This window comes from Osmerus mordax, chromosome 4 (genome assembly GCF_038355195.1).
Source record: "Osmerus mordax isolate fOsmMor3 chromosome 4, fOsmMor3.pri, whole genome shotgun sequence".
Lineage (NCBI taxonomy): Eukaryota > Metazoa > Chordata > Actinopteri > Osmeriformes > Osmeridae > Osmerus > Osmerus mordax.
The window spans coordinates 2,501,880-2,525,178 of record NC_090053.1 but is presented as its reverse complement, the minus strand read 5'-3'; the positions used below and the strand labels follow the sequence as shown (position 1 = coordinate 2,525,178).

The 23,299-nt window shown below is 41.7% G+C and overlaps 2 protein-coding genes across 2 annotated transcripts; one reads left to right on the top strand and one right to left on the bottom strand.

Annotated features, from left to right (window-relative positions):
• Positions 1 to 3,595: 3,595 nt before the first annotated feature.
• fancf (FA complementation group F) lies at positions 3,596 to 5,243 on the bottom strand. The gene has a single exon (XM_067234367.1). It carries the CDS (start codon positions 5,074 to 5,076, stop codon positions 4,042 to 4,044), a length of 1,035 nt encoding a protein of 344 aa, XP_067090468.1. The 5' UTR covers positions 5,077 to 5,243; the 3' UTR covers positions 3,596 to 4,041.
• A 427-nt stretch (positions 5,244 to 5,670) lies between these two features.
• On the top strand, positions 5,671 to 23,229 carry LOC136941775 (growth arrest-specific protein 2). The gene is made up of 8 exons (XM_067234368.1): positions 5,671 to 5,871; positions 9,664 to 9,826; positions 12,101 to 12,231; positions 16,072 to 16,213; positions 18,291 to 18,354; positions 18,487 to 18,706; positions 18,905 to 19,012; positions 22,320 to 23,229. Exons 2-8 carry the CDS (start codon positions 9,682 to 9,684, stop codon positions 22,527 to 22,529), a joined length of 1,020 nt encoding a protein of 339 aa, XP_067090469.1. The 5' UTR covers positions 5,671 to 5,871; positions 9,664 to 9,681; the 3' UTR covers positions 22,530 to 23,229.
• Positions 23,230 to 23,299: the final 70 nt, after the last annotated feature.

Genomic DNA, 23,299 nt, shown 5'->3' with positions numbered 1-23,299 from the left:
ACGTTTTTCCAAATAGATGCACATATGGAACGTTGTTCCATAAATCTATTGAATTTATTAGTGACAAATGACAATGTATGATAGACATGATAACGGTTGATATGGGATCTTGACACACAATAGCAAGTCCTTAACCCCAGTTGCCAGTATTGTGTGTCCTTCACTACAACAGAACAGGGCTGAGGTCGATAGCCTATCTTGTTGCACTAATGTAACAGACTGAACTATTGACTTACTGTGGTTCCTGAAGAAAAACACAAATCATCACATGCAAATTAAATGATAAAGAACAGGTCAATGCTGTTTTACATACCTTGGTGGAGAGTTGAGTGGTTTGCACTTAAGGCAAAACAATATATTATGTGGAACTAAATGTACCCAACTAAGAAATGTACAATATACAGTTTTCACACATGCGCTGAAATTCATTCAAATACTGGTTTCTATAAATAAATCCATCCAAATGCTGGTATGTAAAATCTGTCAAACCAAGCATGGATGTCAGACAGGGGAGGGGCAGATTCACACTCATCAACACCCACTTCCAATTGCACTTCTTAATCTGATGGGAAATACAATTGTCAACCATGTGGAACATGTTTTTCCAGGACTAACCAGCTGGAATGGTCATGGCTGTTGCCTTCAGTGCAATACCTGTTGGAACATAACTAGTCTGAACATGCATACAACACAGGTCTGCATTAGATGCATGTGGTAGACTGTGGCAATGTCACCAAATGACCGACATATATAATACCAACCATTTAAAAATAGATGTTTGTGTTGGTTTGTAATCCTGGGATGAGCTTGTGGTGAGTGGGGATGGTAATGATCTGAGGGGGCAGGTGTGGTTGTGGCCCTGAGGGACTGTAATGGGATGAGGCCTATCCAAAATGAGGATTTGATGACAGGGGCTGCCTGCCCCTGGGACACTGGCTGAATGTAATTATCCTCTTGATCCACACTCTCTGCTATGGTGAACGTCTCAGGCTTCTGTCAACACAACAATTGTCTCCCAGATAAACCAGATAAAACGTACAATATCTGTTGAGATACTTGGAATATTACTGGTTCACAGAGCTGTATTTTTGTGGTACAACATGCATAAAAGCTCCCAATAAATTCTAAGATTCAGTCAATTATCTCAAATCATGGCCTAGCTTTTAGAGTAACAGTTGCAATTTTATAGCTGTAATTATTGTTTTATGACACCCACGTCCATGTTCAAATAGCTTGTTCGCTCTGTTATCTCTCTCTTTATTGCTTCAGGAAGTTTTCAATCTGTCACAATTAAGCTCACAGCCACCACTGCTGTTAATAGTATTGGTAGATTGAGATAGTAATAGGCTAGGCAATAACATTATCTCAAGACGAATTAGATAATGTTATCTCCTACTGAAGTTTGTGCTCTTTAATGTGTCTTACCTTTCAGACACCAGACTCTTGTTACATCCACATGCTGTCCTCCATTTTACTCAACCTTTCTGGTAAGTGATATATCATTTGTCTTCCAGTTCCCCACCCCCAAACCACATCATTTTGACAGCTTCATGCACAATATTGCCTGCATCTCCACAAAGGATACAATTATCAACTGATTATAACATTATATGTTATAATCAGGAAAGAAAAGATGTTTCAACATATTTTATTTCCTTTTCAATAAAGGGAAAACTATTAACAGCTGCATACTGTATACATTTTTCGCAAGGACCTCAGTCCTCATCACTTGAATAGCTTTCGCACGCACATTAACTCCACCCCCTTCTTTGCAATGTCCCAAAACAGTATTTCTGCAGCTACAGCACCTGACCAACGCCTTACTACGCATTTCTGGTCTAAAATAATGCTGCAGTGGGTCTCCCCCCTCCTTAAGCAACATGTTAATTGCACCAACATTTGTGATCCTATCCTACAAAATATTCATGCGTTTTCATGCACACACATTTTCACAGTATAAAAAAGGCTGGAAGACGACACAGGACCAAATAATATTGTCCTGCACCAAGGTCGTATTTGAATACCATTCCACCACCGAACAAATCTGAAATCCATTCAGCAGACATTGAAAGGGGTTTGGTCCTTAACAATTCCATGATTCAGAAACACACACTGCTCAAGTTCCCTGATGGTGATATGTCCTTGCGTTCCCGCAGAGACCTCAGATCACCCCACGGTTGTCTACGATCCTGGAACACAGGTGTGGGGAGGGGGGGAGGGGGGGGGGCGCTCCGACCGTGTGGCCAGACAGAAGCCAGGCTGGAGGAGCTTAGGCACGTACTTCAAGGCACACAGCCCCTATAGAAGGCTCCCCATTTAGATCGCCAGATGGGGACTGGATTTGGGTTTTAATTAATACTATCCTTCACCACGCTCCCAACCCCTTCCTCCCAGATGATGTCAGAAGCACCTTTCAAAATGAGCAGACACTCTCAGATTAAAGAACCTGACATGTAGACCTATAGAAGCCTTAGACATTCGTTATGTTCTTTAAACATCTTCCTCACAACCAACCCATATCTTTCCCCAGTTGCGATGACTGATGTGGTTTGCAGTTACACTGCTCAAATAGAGAAAATGCAAGCACCTTGACCTGGATAGAGAAAACAACGATGCAAGCTATGATAGTCTGCCTTGCTTTCTGCCTTGCTTTCTGCCTTGCTTTCTGCCTTGCTTTCTGCCTTGCTTACTGCCTTGCTTTCTGCCTTGCTTACTGCCTTGCTTTCTGCCTTGCTTTCTGCCTTGCTTTCTGCCTGCATTGACAGGCGAGTCAGAAAGCTTCAGCACACATGACTCATCGCCATGGTTGCTCAAATGCTCTGCTAATCATGTGCAATACTGTGAAAAGAAATGTGATATCTGCCAGTGTCATTCACAAGACAAGGTAAACAATATATTTTGAGTCATCTCATTATTTGAGTCTACCAATTAAAAAAAGAATTGTTTTAAGTCAAACACTGATTTTTTGCTTCTTGTTTACTTGACCGTAGGCCTTCACATGCATAAACCGATATGATAAATTTGAGAGCGGAGGTAAAGTTTAAACAATTGATTTTTTCCCAGCTCGATCCATATGTTCCTCATTGGGTAATAATAAATTGCTTGTGTAGTTTCTGCCCCACGCGCGCTGACCCCTGACGGTCTCTATGTGAATTGCTTTCAGTGTGTGTTAAACGAGCCGTGGCCACGTTGCAACGGTGTTACCTTTCACACTCCCGGCTGGTGCTGTAATCCGCTGTCTGGCCGTGTTATGTCACACGCGTGCCATTGTGTTGGGTTTGATTGAAGATGCCTGGTCTGACTAATTGATCCCTCAGCAGCAGAGGTGCTATGACATAGGACTGGGGGTTGTAATGTTTGGACTGGAAGCCAAGTCATGTGACTAGCATGCAGCCAACCAGCCATTCTGAACCAGAGGCCGGTTCATCCTAGACAATGCTGACAGATGGTGCCAGGAGAACATGAATGATTGAATAATTTACTTTTAAATTGTATGCATAATATTAGACAGAATGATTCACCACAGAAACTACAAAGATGTATGCCGTTATTATGTTTTTTAAATAATAATCCCATAGTCCCATTTCATGCCATATTCCACAAATTTGACAGATAATAATTAAGCAATATATTTGGTTTAATGAATTGGAAGTTTATCTTCAAAAGTTTTGAAAATAATTCCTAAAATCCTTTTATTGCAGATTGAAACAAATGAAATGAGTATCAGAGCCCAAAGGGAGGGGCAAGAAACAAAGTCTGGCCCTTTTACTGGAAAGCAAAGTACATTGTTAGTTGCCTAGGCAACACATGATGCCACCATCTGTCATGCTTGTGCTTGTTGATTCCTACTTCCTAGTGCTATATTGCTGCCAGTACATAAGAAACACACCAATTGTGTAATGAATATTAAATGAAAAGTAGGAGACTATAGACTAAAGACTGTAGACTATGTAAATATAAATGTTTAGAAAGGCCCAAACCAAAGACTGGTAAATGAATAAAGAGGGTATTCAACAACACTGAGTGGCTAAGTAAAACAATTCACTGTAATTCATAGAGGAGATCCCCCCATATACTGAGGCCTTTCACATCAAAACCTCCATCTGCAGCCTTCAGTGCATTCAATTCTCCCAGCATTTCCTCTTTTAGTAATGAGTATTCTTCAAGTAATGACCTAAAATGGTTCTTCAGTGTCTTGAAAGTTATTCCTTTGGCAGATGTTTGAACCCATTCTCCTTCATCTATATCGTACTCCATTTGGGAAGCCCACTCTTTCAGAATGTTACAGTAGGCCATCCTGAATTTCAAAAACGGCTGGGAAATATTTATCAACAGCCTAATGGGCAGTGTAGAGCACATATTGTGAAATAACCTATTGTTTCGCAACAACCAGTCTACAAGCTTGTCTACTGAAACTCCTGAAAAGTTATTAGCCCTGTCGTTTTTCCTTGACAACAGAGCAACTGCGATGACCTCAGAGAGATTGTCAAGCTCGCCACAGTTCTTAAGGACAGAGTCCAGGAATCCTTCTCTCTTGTCCCCGTCGCTGTCCATGTTGTTAAGTGTCTCTAGCCTCTCTACAAGCATCGTGCCTTGTACCTCAGCCTCGGGACCAACGGCTGTCTGTCCGCTGTCAATAGCACTGAGGACTTTGCATGCAGATGTATACTCAATGACACGGACGCATTGTCCAGTGGCTTCCTGGCAGACATTTCCAGTAGTCTTCCAAGAACTGGAAGTGTCAAATAGCAATTTTAATAAAGAACTGGGAAGCGCGGGATTTTTCAACAACGTCGTGAGCAACAATTGTTGACACTGGGACAAGCGAGCAAATGTGACGTCGCTATAGACTCCTTGGAAGGCTGCTCGTAAGCGGTCATTTGTCACCTGCAGTTGTTTTTCCATCATTTTCCTGATGACAGGATTTGTGTGGAACCTTGAATACAGGTGTTCACAGTAACGACTCCACTGAAAGGCCCTGTTAATAGTTTGTTGATCCCATTCTTTTACTCCGTCGGTCTGTGTAACTGCGAGGAGCTCGGCGATTCGTTCCAAGTTTTTAAGAACTGCCTCCATGTGGCGCTCTCTGCTAAATAAAACATGTGCGTGAGGGTCCGGTTCGTTCAATATTTTAGGTCTGAGAGTTGCCTTCAGACTTCCGTTAGCTCTTGGTCATATATTTTCCTTGAAAAAAACGACATAATATACGTTCTACATGCTGTCCTTTGAGGCACTTTTTCTCTCTTCAGTCTTTCCTCAATATGAAGTACCACGGAAGTTCCGAGATAGTTGTCCATTCTTTCAAAATAAAAGTCTGTTAGAGTCTTCCGCTAGGTCCTGATATCAACACAAAGGTTATAGATTCTATTTACACAGAACATCGGATAGCCTACCTATTATTATAGTTATTATAAATACAAATACTGACTGTCTTAAGATAAAACAGTTAAAACTGTTATCTTGGATACTGTCAAATTCTTCACTTAACTATTTAACATAGTAAATGAAAACACAACTATTCAAATTCAATGTGTACAGCTGTAGAGCTGCTAAGCGGGTGAACAGACTGCATATGCAAGCTGCCTACTCATGTCAAACTGAGGCAACGCGAAGAGCTGCTATAGGGGAGGAACGCATCCAGCATGATCAAACTTCCGTCCCATTGGCGTTGCAGATGAATCCTTCGTCTCTGCAGTTTGCACAAACTTCTGACAGTTACATTACCTATGCCTATCTGCCCTGGGTCACTGTTCTCCAAGACTGACTCGAGGATAGGTAACATATCAGTAGAGAAAAGCATGAATATAGAAACCCCGGAGCCCAGAGGACTCACGGAAGGACGGTCCGCATCAAACAGTTCAAAAGCAAAGGGTGAGTGGAAGATCTCCGACAGCTCATTACAGATTTGTTTGCCACTTCTACTCTATTCCTGTGTATTCATATTTATTGTGTTTTACTAAGCTACACGTGATACCTACCATGGGTATAATTATTGCATTTGCATTTGTTTTGAGGTTTCTGAGATGCTTTTAAATAAAAACAAATATATTATTTACTACTTTGTTTTTTAGTTTTTTACAAAAAAACAACAAACAAGTTAATCACAAATGAAACATTTCAGAGCTTGATCAAGTTATTTTCATGGCTATGCTTCTGCAATTACATCTTAAATCCTACATCGGGCACAGGACTCAATTATGCAAATAGTTTAAACTTTTACACAGAGCAGCCTTGTTTTTATTTTGGAATGTCTATGACTAACCCTCAAGTGCCAAAATGTTTTTTCTGTACTAACTCTGCAACTTTCCCACAACTTTGACCTAATTTAATGCCCCCCTCCCCCTCCTCCTCCCCCTTTTTCATATGAGGTCAGGCATTTTATTTTTTTAAAGTTTACTCTTATTTACAATAAGATTAAATTACTCTTGTGGCTTCTTTATTAGTTGTAAACAGAAACTTTACACGAAGAGACAGCTTTGAAAGTTTACTGCCCTTTTTAAATGAGATACACAATGACAGGAGACACAAGGACAGGAGTGCATGCACTGACCAACAGAAAAGATAATTTGTTAAACAGTATATTGTGTGTGTATTATTTATTTTCATTCAATTTATGATAACATAAATGAACAGTTTTCTGAATATCTGATCATTATCATATTCAGCCTCAGCCTGCCTTTCAGATACCCTTGCAAAATGTTGTCTAGGCGTACGTCAGCACAGGAGCAGTCAGTTCTGAATGAAATTCAGTAAATGTTTACAATTGCTAAAAACACATTTGTTATTGTGTGAAATAGCAATGAAAGTTTATTTTTCAATGGCAATTGCACATTGTAACATGATGTCACCTATCGGTCAGTATTCCACCTAAAAGCTAAATGGTCGCTGCTGAATAGACAGGTCACTTATAGATCCGTTTTCTCTTTTTAAGGGGAGGGGAGCAAAGTCCAGCCAGGGTTCTTGGGACAGCGGGAGTGTATGACTCAGCATTCAAGACTCATTATCAGATTCCTGCTGTGAAATTATCTGGAGCCAACTGTTGTGTGATATGTTTGCATTAAACAGGGACTTTAAGGCAGGTATTTTAAGAACTGATGTGACTAATGCAACTATGTATTTTATCAAGCCATGACCACCATGTGGTGGTTGGCCACACTCAGAATTATGTATTTTACTGCGAAACTAAGACAAAATTTATGACTTGGTTTTTGTTTGAAATTCCCTAAAGAAATGTGGCATGAGACAGGACAGGGAAAACCTCTAGTCTATGGCACCACATTACATGCTTCTGAGCCAAGAATGATATTATGTGATTACAGATAACAGCTTGTAATCACAGAAAAATGTGAAACCAAATATTACAGAATTACTATATAGATAACTAATTTTTCCTATTTTGTCCCCTGACATATATGTATTGACTACTTTGGCTGTTGACAGAGGATTCTATTGTGAGAGAGAAGGTTGGCTCTGCGCCTTGTCAGGCTTTCCCCTCAGTGGATGTGGGAAAGTGCCACTCATATGTCATTACTCTACTCCGGTGCCTGTGATGTGTGTAGGGTTGTTGTTGTCAGAAAGACTAGCCCACAAGGTCTTGGTTTCCTGTTTTCACTGGGGTGTAACAGCAAAGTTTATGTCCTACAGGTCTGTAGTAAGGTCCAATGCCCAAGGGGCTTATGGAATCCACAAAAAAAAAATATTTGTACTTCAGTCTTGCTCTTAAAATGTCTTGCTCCTTTGAATTGTCATCTGAGGATATACTCTTTTATATGTACTTTTCTGTTGCATTGCAGCTGTTCATCCAACTAGTATATGTGAGACTGACCAAACTTGTCTCAGCCATATTGTATGCACTAGGCAAGCCTACTAAATCAGTGTGATAGCAGTTTTACATTGCTGTTTGCTCATGGCATTCTGCATTGAAGCATCCTCCTGCTGGGGGGAATGTGCTGTACAGTACATCAGAAAGAGCTAACACGAGCCTGGGCAGTAGGGGATCCATGTAGTAGATTCCAACACAAGGATCCAAGCTCCTTAAGAGCCTTTATGGAGCCGAATGGACTTGGGTTGTTTTGAGTAAATGAACGCATCGTTATTGAGGTTATAATGGACCAGAGTAGTGTGAAGCCCAGCTAATACAGGCTAATGTCTGTCAGGGGAAATGAATGGGACATGATCAGGGAATGGTAATCTTCACACGAGCAGAGACCTCTGGCAACCTGTGAACAAAATAAATACTATACCCATGGAAAAGTCAACATGTCTCTGCTCACAGTGTGTTTTTCTATCCAGGAATTATGGTGCATATATGGTGACAGCTAGTCTCTTGAAAAACAACCAATTCCTGCAAAAGAGGTTTTCATAGACACTGTACCATCTGCACTGAGTACGTAACCCAGCAGAACAGTTGGTAACATTCTTGTGATGTCACCATGTTGTCTCAGTGTTAAAGTCTTCTCACAACTTTATGTCACAGTCACTTGCTACAGGGAACGAGCCCCCTGTCCCACTTTTTGGTCTGAAAAAATAGACATTGTGGGGAGCTGTTTATATTTCCCCTCTGATCATTCACCTGGTCATGCTGTCCATCTGGTTTCCTGCTGTGCCGTCTGCCACTCCTAGTCACCTCACTCACTGACTCAAGGTTTTCAATCCACACATTGTTGGCCATTGAATAGACGAAGATATTGAGAAAATATCATGTTTCATCGAGCCGCTTTACCGCTCTCCTGTGATGTCTGAGGAAGTGCCGGTGATATTCACATTTACATTTAGTCGACACTCTTATCCAGAGCGACTTACAGTAAGTACAGGGACATTCTCCCCGAGGCAAGTAGGGTGAAGTGCCTTGCTCAAGGACACAACATAATTTTTGCATGGCCGGGAATCGAACTGGAAACCTTCTGATTACTAGCCCGCTTCCCTCACCACTCAGCCACCTGACTCTCCTATATCCCCTGATATCATGCTGTAATGGAGGAGCTCTGGATCAGGTTGCACTTTCTGTAGCATGGGAACCCCTTCTGTTCTCTCTGTCAGTCCGTGAGATAGAAGTCCTACTGTACTGTGTTGGCTGCTATGAAAAGAAGCCTGTTCGAGGTGGGAGATAGGAATAGGAACCAGGCTGAGAATGTTCTGTGTCATTAGGTGTGCTGTAAACCACACCAGGGTGAGAGCAGGACTTGTGTTTACGTCCTCCATGTCAACGTTTTCTTCCATGAACTTGGTCTTTTATCGGACACCGAAGTGACCGTTTCTTCTGACGTGTACTAACCCATGTGTTCTTTGAGGGTAAAGCTCAGTGTTTGGAGCATTTGACTGCAGATCAAGAGGTTGCAGGTTCAAATTCCTCCTATATTGTGTGTTGCTTTGCATAAAAGCATCTGCTAAATGAATATATTATTATTATTATTATGACCGGTACTCATTTACATTTAGTCATTTAGCAGATGCTTTTATCCAGAGCGACTTACACTAAGTACAGGGACATTCCCCCCGGGGAAAGTAGGGTGAAGTGCCTTGCCCAAGGACACAACGTCGTTTTGCACAGCCAGAAATTGACAATCAATCTTCGGATTAATAGCCCGATTCCCTAACCGCTCAGCCATCTGATCCCGGTACTCTTGATGTGTCTGATTTCTTCTCAACCTCCTTATTCCCCAGGCCAGTGTTAGGTGAACCATGTGCAGCTCCCTGAGTCCGAAGCACCCCAGTGGCCCAGGCCTGACAGACATGCAGCAATACAGCCAGTGGCTGGCCAGCCGGCACGAAGCTAGCCTGTTACCCATGAAGGAGGACCTTGCCCTCTGGCTTACCAACATGCTCGGTGAGATCCACTACCACCACTTTCCGTTTACTGTAGCTGTCAACAAGAAATGATCCTGAAAGTAATTTTATACCAGTACTTGTGTCATCCTCAAGACCCCTTAACGGTGTTTCCCCCATGATATCTAATAAGCATTGTCAATGAATAATGAACAAAGAAAATATTTGTGTCAAAGCCAGTTGAGTTGGATTGCCAATAGACCCGAGTACAGTTACGGTCCTGTTACTGTGCCTTGTTCAGGAAGATATGTGGCTGATTTGCACAGCTAAAATACATCCTCTTCAAATATTTACATTAAACAATAGAGATGAGCTCTGAGACGAGCCATAGCTATTCCTAGATATTCCTTATTGTAAGTGGTGTTTAGATAAAAGGATGTTTACTTTTATCCTGCCTTGGCTTCTACCAGATTTTGTTGTGCTACGTTCTTGGCTCCTCAAGGGGTTTCGTGTATTGATCCGAAGCTCATTACGAACAGCAAATGAGACCAGAGCAGAGACTCCCACCATGACACCAAACCTAATTGACTAATGGGTGTCGTTAAAAGCACCTAGTACTATGCACAGGCAGTAATGCATGTTGTGTTTTGTCTGTTGCTTGCATTCCATTTCCAAGTTCTTGAAAGCTGATTTAGTTCTAATTTATTGAGCATTCTAACTCTGATCCTCATCCTTATCACTGTCTTCCCTGCGCTGCATCTGCTGGGCATGTCTGTTTGCGCTGGCTGCCAGCAGTGTTCAGTCATGGGAGGAGTGTGGGTAGCTTAAGAAAATAAAGGCTGTACACACTGTGTATGTAGTCTTGCACAACCAGCAGGTCTGCAGAAGCTCAGCTACTGCTTTTACCAAGAACAATATACTGTATATTTTCATAGAGGGATTTGGCATTCGTGTTTTTACGATTTGTCTTTACAAATAACATCAGAAAAGGTCACAAATCCTATAGTCTTGTCTTGTAAATAATTGAATGTGGCACACATATGGAAGGGCTAGTTATGACTGGGAGGGAATGTTTGTGGTTGGTGGAATGCTTACTTTATTGTGGGTAAACAGGAAGGTATATTCCTATATAGGAAGGAGCGACTTACAGTAAGTACAGGGACATTCCCCCCGAGGCAAGTAGGGTGAAGTGCCTTGCCCAAGGACACCATGTCATTTTGCACGGCCAGGAATCGAACTGGCAACCTTCAGATTACTAGCCCGATTCCCTAACCGCTCAGCCACCTGACTCATTATATCTAAATATGATATAGATATAATGAATAATTAATACTGTATATTGGTAGCGAGTTGCTTCATTACATAGATAGACATATATATTGTGATAGGAGTATTGCTTTGACTGGAGCTGAAATTTTGTTAGCTTAACCATAGGTTAGAATGTTATTTGTAAAAATACTAGTCATGGTTATGTCCCCAGTAGGATTAATAAACATTACCGTGGGGCAGAAAGGGGTATATTTTCCTTCTCTAGTGAGAAGGAGTGGATAGCATGAGAATAAGGTAGAAGCTTAGAGGGTATTTCCCAAGCTCTCAATCTCTCCTCCTCTGGGCTCAATTACCACATTTGGAACTCATTAAACATCCACCCCCCCCCCCCCCAGCCCCCAGCCCCCTCCTTCTATTAGAAAAAGAAAAGAGATGAGAAAATCACTCTAGTTTCTTTCCACAGACACCCCCTGCCACCACCTCCTATTTCAGAATGATCTAACTGAAAAAGAATGGCCGTCTGGAAGCCAGTCAACTGGAGAGACCACATGTTGATCACTGTTCTATCTCTGCGAGTGTGTTGGATAATGAAGCATTACTGTGCAAAATCAGATGGCCCCTGTTCATGTGCCTTAGCTATCTGACTTTGTTACCCTGCAGTGACCTGTATTCAGCTAACATCCCTGTTCCCTTGGCCATGTGCTACAAACAGTTGGCCACTACTTGAAGTCTCTAAAAGCCCTTCATTACTCTTTGAAAATATCTTGAAGTTTTATGATATTTCTATTCAGAAACTGATTTTAAGTTTTGTGTAAACTGAGGCAATATTGTATTTCAATTTGCCATATGCAGATGTGGTTTTGGTAGGCATGTGGTTGCAGAGTAGACCATTTGACCAACTTTATCTGTAACTTTCAATATTTATCATGTTATTGTCATTTTAACTAATTGTACTGTTTGATACGTTTTTATCTAGTTACTGTAAATTCAAAACCAGGTTTTTATGTGTAAATATGTCTGCTGTTTGACAGGACTAGTCTCTTCACCTCACCTGCTCCCTACACAGGTTTGGAGATCACTGCTGAGGGCTTCATGGATCGTTTGGACAACGGCTTCCTGCTGTGCCAGCTGGCTGAGACACTGCAGGAAAAGTTCAGGAAGAACAATAACAACCTACCTGGCCTTGGCAACGGCAAGGTACACCTCCACCAAGACAGGAAGTCAGGCTGAGACATATTAGCAGAGTGCAAATTACGGGGGGGTTTGGGGGGGTCTGACCCCCCTAATTAAGACTTGGACCCCCCCAAAAGAGGTAAAAACAACAGGTTGGGGGGTTGATACACGCCCTGGAGAAGAAGTTGACCCCGCCGCTTGTCATTGTATAATTCGTACCCTGCATATTAGCATCCCCGTAGCTATTGCTTTATACCAAGTTTTCTTTAGAGCAAGTACAGTTCAAACACTTCTCATCACAGTGAATATGTCTCAGCCATCCTCTTGGATTACAGTCTAGGAATCTTAGGAATGTAACCACCCGTGAGGCTTCTTTATACCTCCTGATTGACAGTCCATCTCCCAGGATTGTTTTGGTCTATATTTTTGTACAATTACAATGGAATTTTGAACCCTGACAAAACATGACTCACTAGACAGTTAATCTTACTGGTCTCACTCTCTTCTGGCTTGTCAAACAAACCAAGGTATCCTCCTTCAAAGATAACCGCTGCAGTCTGTTCTGTTCTCATGAGATGAAACGCTTGGAGATTCTTGCGTACCCTGTATTTACATTGTACTGTTGACGTAAACTGTTAGTTACCCTTTTTTATAAAGCCCCACTCCACTTTTGAAGTGAAACAACTGAAAATGTAATTATAGCCTTATTTTAACACCAGGATTTAACTGATTAATTAACTGCTCGTTATGTATTATATCAGCATAGAGTATTTCTGAAGATTTCATTTGGCTATTTGGCCATCTTTCACATGATACCATTGCCCAGGACACGTACGCACACACTGCACACACACGTGCACACACACAACACACACACATGCACACACTCTAGTTTTATGTTTCCCTTCTCTGTAGTCCCACATTTGAGTAGCCTGCCATGTGCTTCCTGACAGCAAGACAATGTGCCTTCTTATGGTTTGTTAAACTGCTGAATATGCTGTTTTATAAGGACCCATTCAATGGCAGAAACGGTTATTATTTTTTAATAAAATCCCAGGTGGGTAATTTTTAGAGCCTGATGTATGTTGTAAATTATTGAATATATGTTTTGGCCGTAGTCCAACCACATAAGGGCCTCCATAATTGATTGCCGTTCTCTGATCACCAACTAGGCTGTTCTATGTGACACTGGTACAGCACCGAACAATACCAATGTGTTTTGTAGAATAACCAATATTCTACAAAACACATTGGTAAATGTTCCCTATTGGGGATATGCAAAACGCATAGGGAAAGGTTGGTAGCATTACCAACCATTTTTTAGCTCAATACAAACCTCTCATGGCAGTTCTGAGTTAACTGTAAAGAGTTAACAGAGGATACCTCAAGACTTAACCCAATAGAGCTAAGTAGTTTACGGCTAACCAAAACCAGGTTACTAATAAAGAATAGCTTGGCTGTGTCTGATGCGTGTAGTTTTACCGAGATGTAGTATTCAGGTCCTCCATTGGCTTTTGGCCTGACCTCTTGCCTGAAATCTAATTTGCTGTTTGAGATTGGGTCAGCAGTTACTTTGACTGTCTACTTGTTGGGACTTTGGCAAAACCATTCACTGGTGATCCATCCAGTGACTTATATCGCTGCGCTATTGTTACCACTATTGTTACTGCTAACTCCATAACTCAGCATGGCTGTATCTTGTTTTTGTTTTTTGTGATCACGTAATACTGGAGAGGTGTATGAATGCAAAATGCATTAATCAGCTGCTGGACTGTTGGTCCAAGCTGTCTTAAAGACTGGCCTATCAGCTGCATGGCTAGTTGAGGCATAGCTTCTAGTGTAAGTCAAGGGCATAGCTTCTAGTGTAAGTCAAGGGCATAGCTTCTAGTGTAAGTCAAGGGCATGCTGAAATGAACAGTCTTGAAACAATATACTGTGTAGTCAAACTGTATGTTTCAATGACTGAGGGGTAAAGGCCGATTTTCACTAACGCTGGGCGTGATTACACTAATCACACTCCTGAGAAAGTGGAAGGGGAGCAATAGGCTCTTTTGTTGAGCCTTGGTTCTTCAGTTTAAAAAAAAGTCTTGATGTTTGCCTGCAGACTTTAGTGAGCCGCGGATGGTGGGTCTCCTGATCCCAGTGGGAGAGTAGCAGCACAGATGTGAGGAAATACTTGAGGTCAACGGCCGTGGGACTAGGGAGGACCTGCTAGAATAGAGGGATCTATTGATCTGAGAGACCATGGAGGAGGGAGAGACAAAGTCTTCTCAAAGCAGCTCTGAGATTTATAGAAAAGGATGTACGAAAGGGGTGTTAAGATATTTGTTTGGGAGAATATAAATGGATGTTATCTCCTTCAAAGCTTAAAGAAAGGAAACCTATTTTGTAGTCCGTTTTTTTTTTTTTTTATCGTGAATGTTGTGCAATGAAGCTCTTATAATAGAATCAAGTATGAGAGATTGAACACACTGTACATGACGTTCAGTAACTGTGCCTGTTTCCCCAGTTTTTAACATAAATCTTCTCATTTGACTCACACAGTGGCTACAGCTATTTATACTTTAAAAGAGCCCATCTCGTCAAAGCAGTTATAGGCAGCTTTGAAGTCCCATCATTATTTGTAGTTGTGTCATAAAGAGAGTGGGTCTAAATGATTCCAGAAGGAAGAGTTGATGAATTATTAACTGTTGCTGTTGAAAGCTACGCTTGAACCTCTCTTCATAACAGTAATCCTCTTGCAGAGAGATTTCACTCTGCAAGAGCAACACACTGTATGCTCAATGTGAAAGCTGTCTTTAATTTGTGTTCACTTGTGGTTATACAAATGTAACATCAATCTCAGATGATTGCATGCATAGAGTATACTGTAATAATTGCCAGGCTTTTAGGTTACAGTTGCTTTACCTAAATATAGCCCTAAACTGTATTTTTCAGGCTGGTATGTTTTGAAATTAACCAACTAAAAATGCAAGGCTAAACTAGAGCCACTTTGTTAACATATACAAGCTAAAAGATATATAAACTCCTCGCCGGATGTATTTATTGAGTGAGTAAGGTACTTCATGATTATATTAGTTACAGTTTTCAAGGAAATTACTTCAAGGTGTCTGCTCTTTATTGCTGGTATTATTAGTTTCTGTCCATTTAACCCTAACCTCAACCTCAGAGCTAGTGTGACTGTTAAGGCATGCTGAAGGTAGGCTTGACAGGTAGCCAGTAAGTGGATACGTCTGCATGTGTGCGACCAGCTAAGAGATGTGCCTGTGTGGGTAACACCATTGTCGGAGGAATTCAAGATAGTGGAGCAGTAGAACAGATTCCATAGTCAGGAGTGCCTGGAAAGAAAGGAAAATTCCCCACAAAAGACTGCATTTTTCCAGCATGACCTCATTGTACCTTTCTCCCTGCTCAGACTCACACATCCTGTATAAAACCACAGCGAGGCCCATGAATCTCCCAGTACACCCCGTGTGGCGGCTGCCGCTGTGCGATTTGATCCTAAATCATAGCAAGCCTGGTAAAGTAGCCCTGGGTTTCTTTCACCGCCATCTACCATATTGATCTGTGAACGGAAAAGGGACTTGATCCTGAGCTGAAACCAGAGCCTGGACAGATGGAAAAGACATCAGTGCAGATACAGGGGGATTGGGATATATTCTGTTGGAAATGCTGGGGGTTGGGTTCATTGGCCCCGATTGGTTAACTCGGCTGCCTCTTCTCAGAGAAAGGAATTGTCAAAAACAAGTATATTAGCTTCTGCACAATGCAACTTCCTTCGGACAGCTCCATCCTATTAACCTGATTGCTGTTGGTGATGTTACAATAATAATCTCAACCCTAATCTCTCCCCATCTCTACCAGGCTATTCCCTGTCGTAGGATACCGTGCCGAGCAAGTGCTCCCTCCGGGTCCTTCTTCGCCAGAGACAACACAGCCAACTTCCTGGCTTGGTGTCGTGAGGTTGGCGTTGGAGAAACCTGTTTATTTGAGTCTGAGGGGTTGGGTATGTATTGTTATAGATCTGCCTAAAGTTTTTTGGGTGAAATTAATTATTGAGGTCTGGAAAATTGCCTATTTGTATCCTTAATTGCCTCTTTGTTGTCGCTCATATCCTGTTCCTGTCTGAGCCTAATAAAACAGTGGTGTCATTAGGTAGCGAGACCGAGTGAAAAACTGTCAGGGGTGGAGTTTGCAGAGACTACAGGCCGGAGTACAAACTGTCAGGTTTCACCATCCCTGCCTTGTCTGACCCACTCCTGTCATAAGTACAGGAGGAGAGACCCAGATTGCTGTCTTACATTTACAGTTAGTCATTTAGCAGACGCTCTTATCCAGAGCGACTTACAGTAAGTACAGGAACATTCCCCCGAGGCAAGTCGGGTTAAGTGCCTTGCCCAAGGACACAACATCATTTGTCACGACCGGGAATCGAACCAACAACCTTCTGATTACTAGCCCGACTCCCGAACCGCTCAGCCACCTGACTCCCTTAGTCATGGACTGCAGAGGTGGGAGAAAGAGGCACAAAAGCATCTCTTACCAGTCTGAATGGGCTCATTATGCTTGTGGAGGACTAGGCTTTCTTTACCTCGCCAACACTGTCCCATGGCCCTCTGTCTCCATCTCCCTGGAGACAGACTGTCCTCCAACCCAGATACCAACACACCCCTTTCCTACACGCACAATACCTGCTCAGACAGCAGCACACTGTGATGACTGAGGCAGTTTTGGTTTACCAGGTGACTTTGATTCCCCCGCATCTTAAACCAACATTTATCGAAAAATATACGAGAAGGGAAGCATGGAGGGATGGGTGGAGTTGGAGAAAGTAGGCCAGAGCTATGTAAATGTCTGCATCAGGGAGTTTGCTGCTCTATTTTTACACTGACACACTCAGCGCAGGCTCTGCTGGGCGATTTTGAAGTAACGAGCGAATGATCGCAGCCTGAAATGTGTGTGAAAACACTGTCTTAACATTTTGTTAATTCATTCAGATATACAGACAGGATCTTTCCCTTTTTCAGCTGATGTCTGGCTGATATTCACTGCTTCAATGCCAGATTGACCGGTTTGCAACCCCATGTGTGAATAACATGACAGTTCATAGAAGAAGACTGAAATCTAGAAAATGTACAGTCTCCTCAATGTACAGGTGAAATACGTATGCTTGCACCTGAGGGACTGTTACTGGATGTGTCAGAAAGAGTGATTCCTTTGTTCTTTCTCTCTCCCCCTCTCCTCTGATGGATTGTGCAGCATCAGTTGTAAGGTTTGCAGTCATTAGGTTTATAGCTTCTTGTTGTGTGCAGTTTCACATGCAGCATGTTCCTCATCCACTCTCATAGTGTAGTCTGAGATTTTGTGTTTATTACATTGTCAAGTTTTACTAGAGAACTGCTTCCTGGTCTTCATAGCATTTAGTTAAATCATAGTATCGTATTTTGTCAAGGCTTGAACCAGTTTTTTTTTTTTTCTCAAGGCCTGTATTTTTTTTTAATGATCCCAATAAAACCACAGATCTTTTTTTTTGTTCACTCAAATATGATTTATCAGACGCTCTTATCCAGAGTGATTGGAATTCAATTTGTCTTATGATATATAAACTCTTATTAAGTTCTATATTTTTCGAGCAATGTAAAGAGTTATTAATCTTAATTACTTTAAATCAAGATTATTCAGTTCCATCTGTTTGAATGCATGAAGATGCTATTAGAACACTGAATATACTGTTTTCTTTTCACTTTGTGATATCACATTCATCACCACTGTGCTTCCACTCATTAGAAACTAAATATGACATTGCCATTGTTGCCTGTCATAACCACTGGGTGTGAATAAGCATTTTGTGGGAATATATCTGATCAGATCAGAAATCAGAATCAGAAAGGGATTTATTCGCCATGAAAGTTTGCACAGACAAGGAATTTGCTTTGGCAGGAAGGTGCATACAATAAACATATACCTAAAATTTAAATATGTGGACTAACTATACTAAGGGTACATAAACTAGCAGTACTAAGTGGGATAAATATAAGTTGCCGTAAATTACAATATAAAAGATGCCTGTCTTTCCCCTGTAGTTCTTCACAAGCAGCCCCGGGAAGTTTGCCTTTGTCTCCTACAACTGGGAAGGATAGCCTCTTGGTGAGGTGGAATATTCTTACAAATTGACGTGGAAATTACACATTTTTCCTGTCCTTGAACATTTAAAGGCGACAAAGATTCTGACTCTTCTGAAGTAAACAGAGTGATGACCGTCTTATATTCTTCACCCAGGTACAAAGTGGAGCCTCCTGGGCTGATAAAGCTGGAGAAAGAGATTGAGCTGGAGGAGAAGGCCCCTCCCCCTCCTCCCTCCCCTGTCTCCCCCTCCTCTGTCTCCCCCTCCCCGTCTCTCTCCCCCTCCCTGTCTATCTCCCCCTCCCCATCCCCCTCTCCCTCTTCTACCAAGTGCTCATCCAACAAGAAGAGTACAGGAAAGCTGTTGGATGAGGCTGTGAGTGAATCCGTCCAAAGCAAAAGTTTTCATTGACCAATCTAATGATAAAAAACGTATCTACTTCCATTCCTTCTTTTCAAATCAAGCCTATGTTATTACATTCTGGGGTCACTGCTAACTGGCTGTCCAGTCAGTCATGAAGTCTGTCAGCATGAATAAACTGTAGGTGTGTCTATGGCTGTGCATGTGTTGCAGGTGAAGCACATTTCTGAAGACCCACCCTGCAAGTGTCCGAGTAAGTTCTGTGTGGAGAGACAGTCCCAGGGTCGCTATCGCGTTGGAGAGAAGATGCTGTTCATTCGGGTGGGTGCAGGCTCATGTTATCCCATTGGACAATAGCTATGTTACGCAAGATGTCAGGAATGAACACATAGGATGTACTGTAGCTGAACTGCAGTAGTTTCAAAAATTATCTTGAAATAAATGGATGCAGATGGGATGTACATATAAGCGAAAGAGATCAAGAGAGTATCTAGTAGCCTCATTCATAATTTGCTCAATCAGAATTATGTATAAAAGAAAGTATGCTGTGTTTCAAGAATACTAAATATGTAAAATTTCCCTAAAAAATGCAGTTTGTGGCGGTTTGAGGAGGACACCTATACCGTCCCCGTAGCAACCCACTGGACCCTTTAGTTCAAAGATTTTATGATACAGATTTTGGCTGAACTGCTTTTACCCACTGTGTTATTTATTGACTTCTCAGTTTTGGCTCGATCTTTTAGTTTTATGAGCTCCCACTAACAATAAGGTTTTTCTTCTCTGCTCCAACTCACATTTTCACTGACGCAGTCCCACTGCGTACAGCAGTCTGTTGATATTTGGTCTACATGTGGGATGAAAGTCATCCTTTGTCTCTGGCAAGACCTCTGTTGTTGGGAGGTTTCCTTTACTGGTAATGGTATTCCAGCAATGTCTCTGGACAGCACTGCTTACTCATTATAAGGAGATTATTGTCTTTTTCATTGTATGATACAATGGAAAAGACTCCCCATATTCCAAGAGCTTTATTAAATGTTTGATTCTTTTATAATGTTACTTTTTGATTGAGTGATTAAGCACTAGGATCCAATACAATATCATGCAGAATTGCTGAAGATTTCATTTGTACTCATTACACTAAAGACCTTTAGATTTGTGGGCTTTTTGGTATATTTTGAAATGCAATCGGATGTGAAATGAAGGGTATTCCAATGGGTATTTGATAAGTGAAAAGACCAGCAGAGATTAGGAAGCATTTGTACTCCAGGGATCCTGGTTACCAGGCAACCCAGTAGCAGGATTCACACCTCTCAGAAGGAGGATTGTGTGGATTGTGTGCTCAAGATGTTTGAAGAATACACTTTAGGTCCTCTGCTGTTAGCACACTGTACTTGCACGATGGATGGGTTTGTGCTCTTATGTAGAACTAAGAGATAGAGAAATTTCATGGCTAGTTCATCTCAATATATCAAGATAACATCCACCACCTCTAGTCTAGCCCAAAGGTATTCTGGATATTTCCTCTGCCTAATGGATGACAATCTAGAAAATGTTATATCCAAGATCCTACACTGTGCCCCAGAAGTATCCATGCTTTCATTATTAAGTTGTAGAGCTCAGGTTTTCTGAGGCATTGTATAAGAGGTAAATATCTACATTCTTTGACTACATGGCATTTTTATCATTCACACTGTTCCTGTGAGTTGCCGAGCAACCAAGGACATGTGCTGTCTTGTCACTTTGTATTTGCTTTTCAAGAATTCTCAGAATGCCTTTCAGAGGAATGGACATTGAGTGTCTACTGTCTAAGTTATTTGTGTGCAGACACACAATTCCAGGAGGTCAACTTGAGCATTCGTCAGGACCTCCATCCCTGTATGGTTCAATAAAAAATTCAACTCAGAAGCTTCAATTAACATTCCCCCAAAACCTTCTCCTTTACAGCTCATACCAAAATAAAATTATGTTGTATGTTGACTAGTCAGAATCTTCAGGCAATAATGACAGAAGATCAAAATGGAACAGAATGACTGATATGATAAAGTGGTATTCATTTAACAGCTGTCACTAACTAACAGTTAGTGTACCGTGGCCATGGTATACTTGAACTTACATTAACACATGCCACCATATCAGCATGATCTGACCTCAAATTCAAATCCAGAAAATATTGTCTGCTGGACCACTTAATAGAGAGAGTAAACTCAGGGGGTTATACAGGCTACCTGTATGAGGTCATCCAAATTTGATTCAGAGTTGTCCGAGTAGTTAAATCAAGTATGTCCTTCAACAGAAAGGCCAGGGTTAGAGAAGGTGAAACCTTTTAATCACAAGCAGTCAGCGATCTACCCGACCCTTTCAGCTCCCAGAGTAAATGAGAGGCTTGTACCTCCAGTTAGAGGTTAGAGTACCACAACACGGGCAGCTTGATGCTGCACAGGGAGCCAGAGTCCCCCAGGGCTCAGAAACTCTCCTGGGCTCAGTGGACGGCTCAGTGAGATGGCGCTGGGGTTCTGGCTCGTGGTCTCGTAGAGCGTGATTGAAACCCTGTCTCCACCACAAGCCTATTACGTCCCCGGTCACACAGCCCGGGGGCCTGCTACTGCTGATTGGAGCTCCTGCCCTCCCAATGCCCTGTTGATTGATTTCTCAGAAATGTTTGATGTTATGAAGCTGTCAGGGGAAGCCTCTATGTTTTACCTTAGGTCTGTTCACTTCCAGCTCTTGTAGCCATGCCATGGTGTTTTTTTGTTGGTATATTATGAAATATTTATTTATCAGTAAAATAGATTGTTTCATCACTTAGTGTAACGTGAGTTAAGAGGTGGTGAGGCAGGGGTGGGGGGTGCGGGGGTTTGAATCCAGTGCCTCTGGTGAATGCAGGCATTTGAATTGCCAATGGGTGATAAATATGGCAGAGCAATTTATTTCTTCTGCTATTGGACTAGGATGTTGCCATGGTTCCCAACTCTGAGAATTCAGTGTATGTAACAGGGGAACATTCAGGGCTGTAATTAAAAAGGCGTGGATGAAATCTAAAATATATTGCTAATAAAATGCAGCCCTCTTCACATAAATTCATGGTTACCCACAACATATGATTTATACATTTCACATTTTCAGTGAATAACACACAAAAAAGCCAACTCCAGAAGCTTGTAATTTTAGAGAACAGTAGGCTAACAAAGACTCAGTAGTTACAGTAGGCTAGTACAGTGTGCTTTCATCAAATTTTGCGCCAACTTTTACATTATCCTTCATAGTCCCTGGCAGTCACCGCCCCTGAGCAGTCAAGCAGACGGGACTGTGGTTGCTAGAGGTTTCCAGCTTTACCATGGTAGCAGTTGTAGTGAGATGTAGAAATGTTCTCTACTGATCGTAGTCGGTCAGAGAATTCCAGATCAGTTATCTAAACCCGACATGCTTAGTGGCTCATTGATCTTACACTCAAGATGTATCTTACACACCCGCGCAAATTACATTTGCTCAACGTGTAGTCTTAGTAGACATTTCTAACCCTAACTTGTATTTATGTAGTCCTGCTGTCATCAGTGGCGGTAACAATGGGCCATTTAAAAGCGTGTCAATCGGGAGTTTGAACCAGCGCTGTCCTGTTGCCTTCCTGTAGATGCTGCACAACAAACACGTGATGGTTCGTGTTGGAGGAGGCTGGGAGACCTTCGAGAGTTACCTGCTAAAACACGACCCCTGCCGCATGCTTCAATTCTCCCGCGTAGATGGCAAGACCTCTCTTATTGCCAGCAAGTTGCCAAACATCAAGGACCTTACTCCCGACAGCTATCTGGTGATGGCTGCCCATTACCGCGGTAAAAAGTGAAGACATTAAACATTGTGAGGGCTTTCAGAGGATGAGGTTGGGCACTTTTAAGCTACCCTCTATTGTGTGTGACGATGCCACAACGGTGACATCTAAGTTACTGCATCCATAGGCAGCAGGCTTGTGTTAGGGTCACTCTAGTAGCCGTACGTTTTCCAGTCTAAGAGCTAATTATGCAACGACCTTCACAATGATGTCCAGCCTGGGATCAAGACTGGTAAATCTGGTTCTACAAATAACCTTTAATGTAACATTTAGTGTACTTTACGCAGTTTAACTCATTGTTTGGTATGGCTGCTGTGTGGATACTGATCTGATTTGTTTGTTTACAGTTAGACAGACACTAGTTTTACATGTTATTCCAATTTCCAAACCACTGTTCAGTTTATTTGAAGGAGCTTGCTTCATCGTCAGATAGCTTCTTAGTTCAGTCTTCATACCAAAGACCTCTTTGTGGTGGTCCTCCACAAATGTAGATGTCATTATTATGATAATAATATCCCTCTTTACTAACAATAGGGGGAGCAATAGGCCTACTTGTTTACATGCTATTTCGGATTTTTATACGTTACCTATTTTCTGTACTGATCTGTAATCATTTTCCTTCCAGTAGTTTAATTCTGTTTGCCTTTTTCGAACCCAATATGCTTTGTTCTAAGATTTATTTCTGTGAGAATAAAAATATGAGACAATTTCCTAAACGGTATTTATATCAGTAAGTTTATTGTATTTACTCTTACACATTATACATAATCATATCACCTACAACT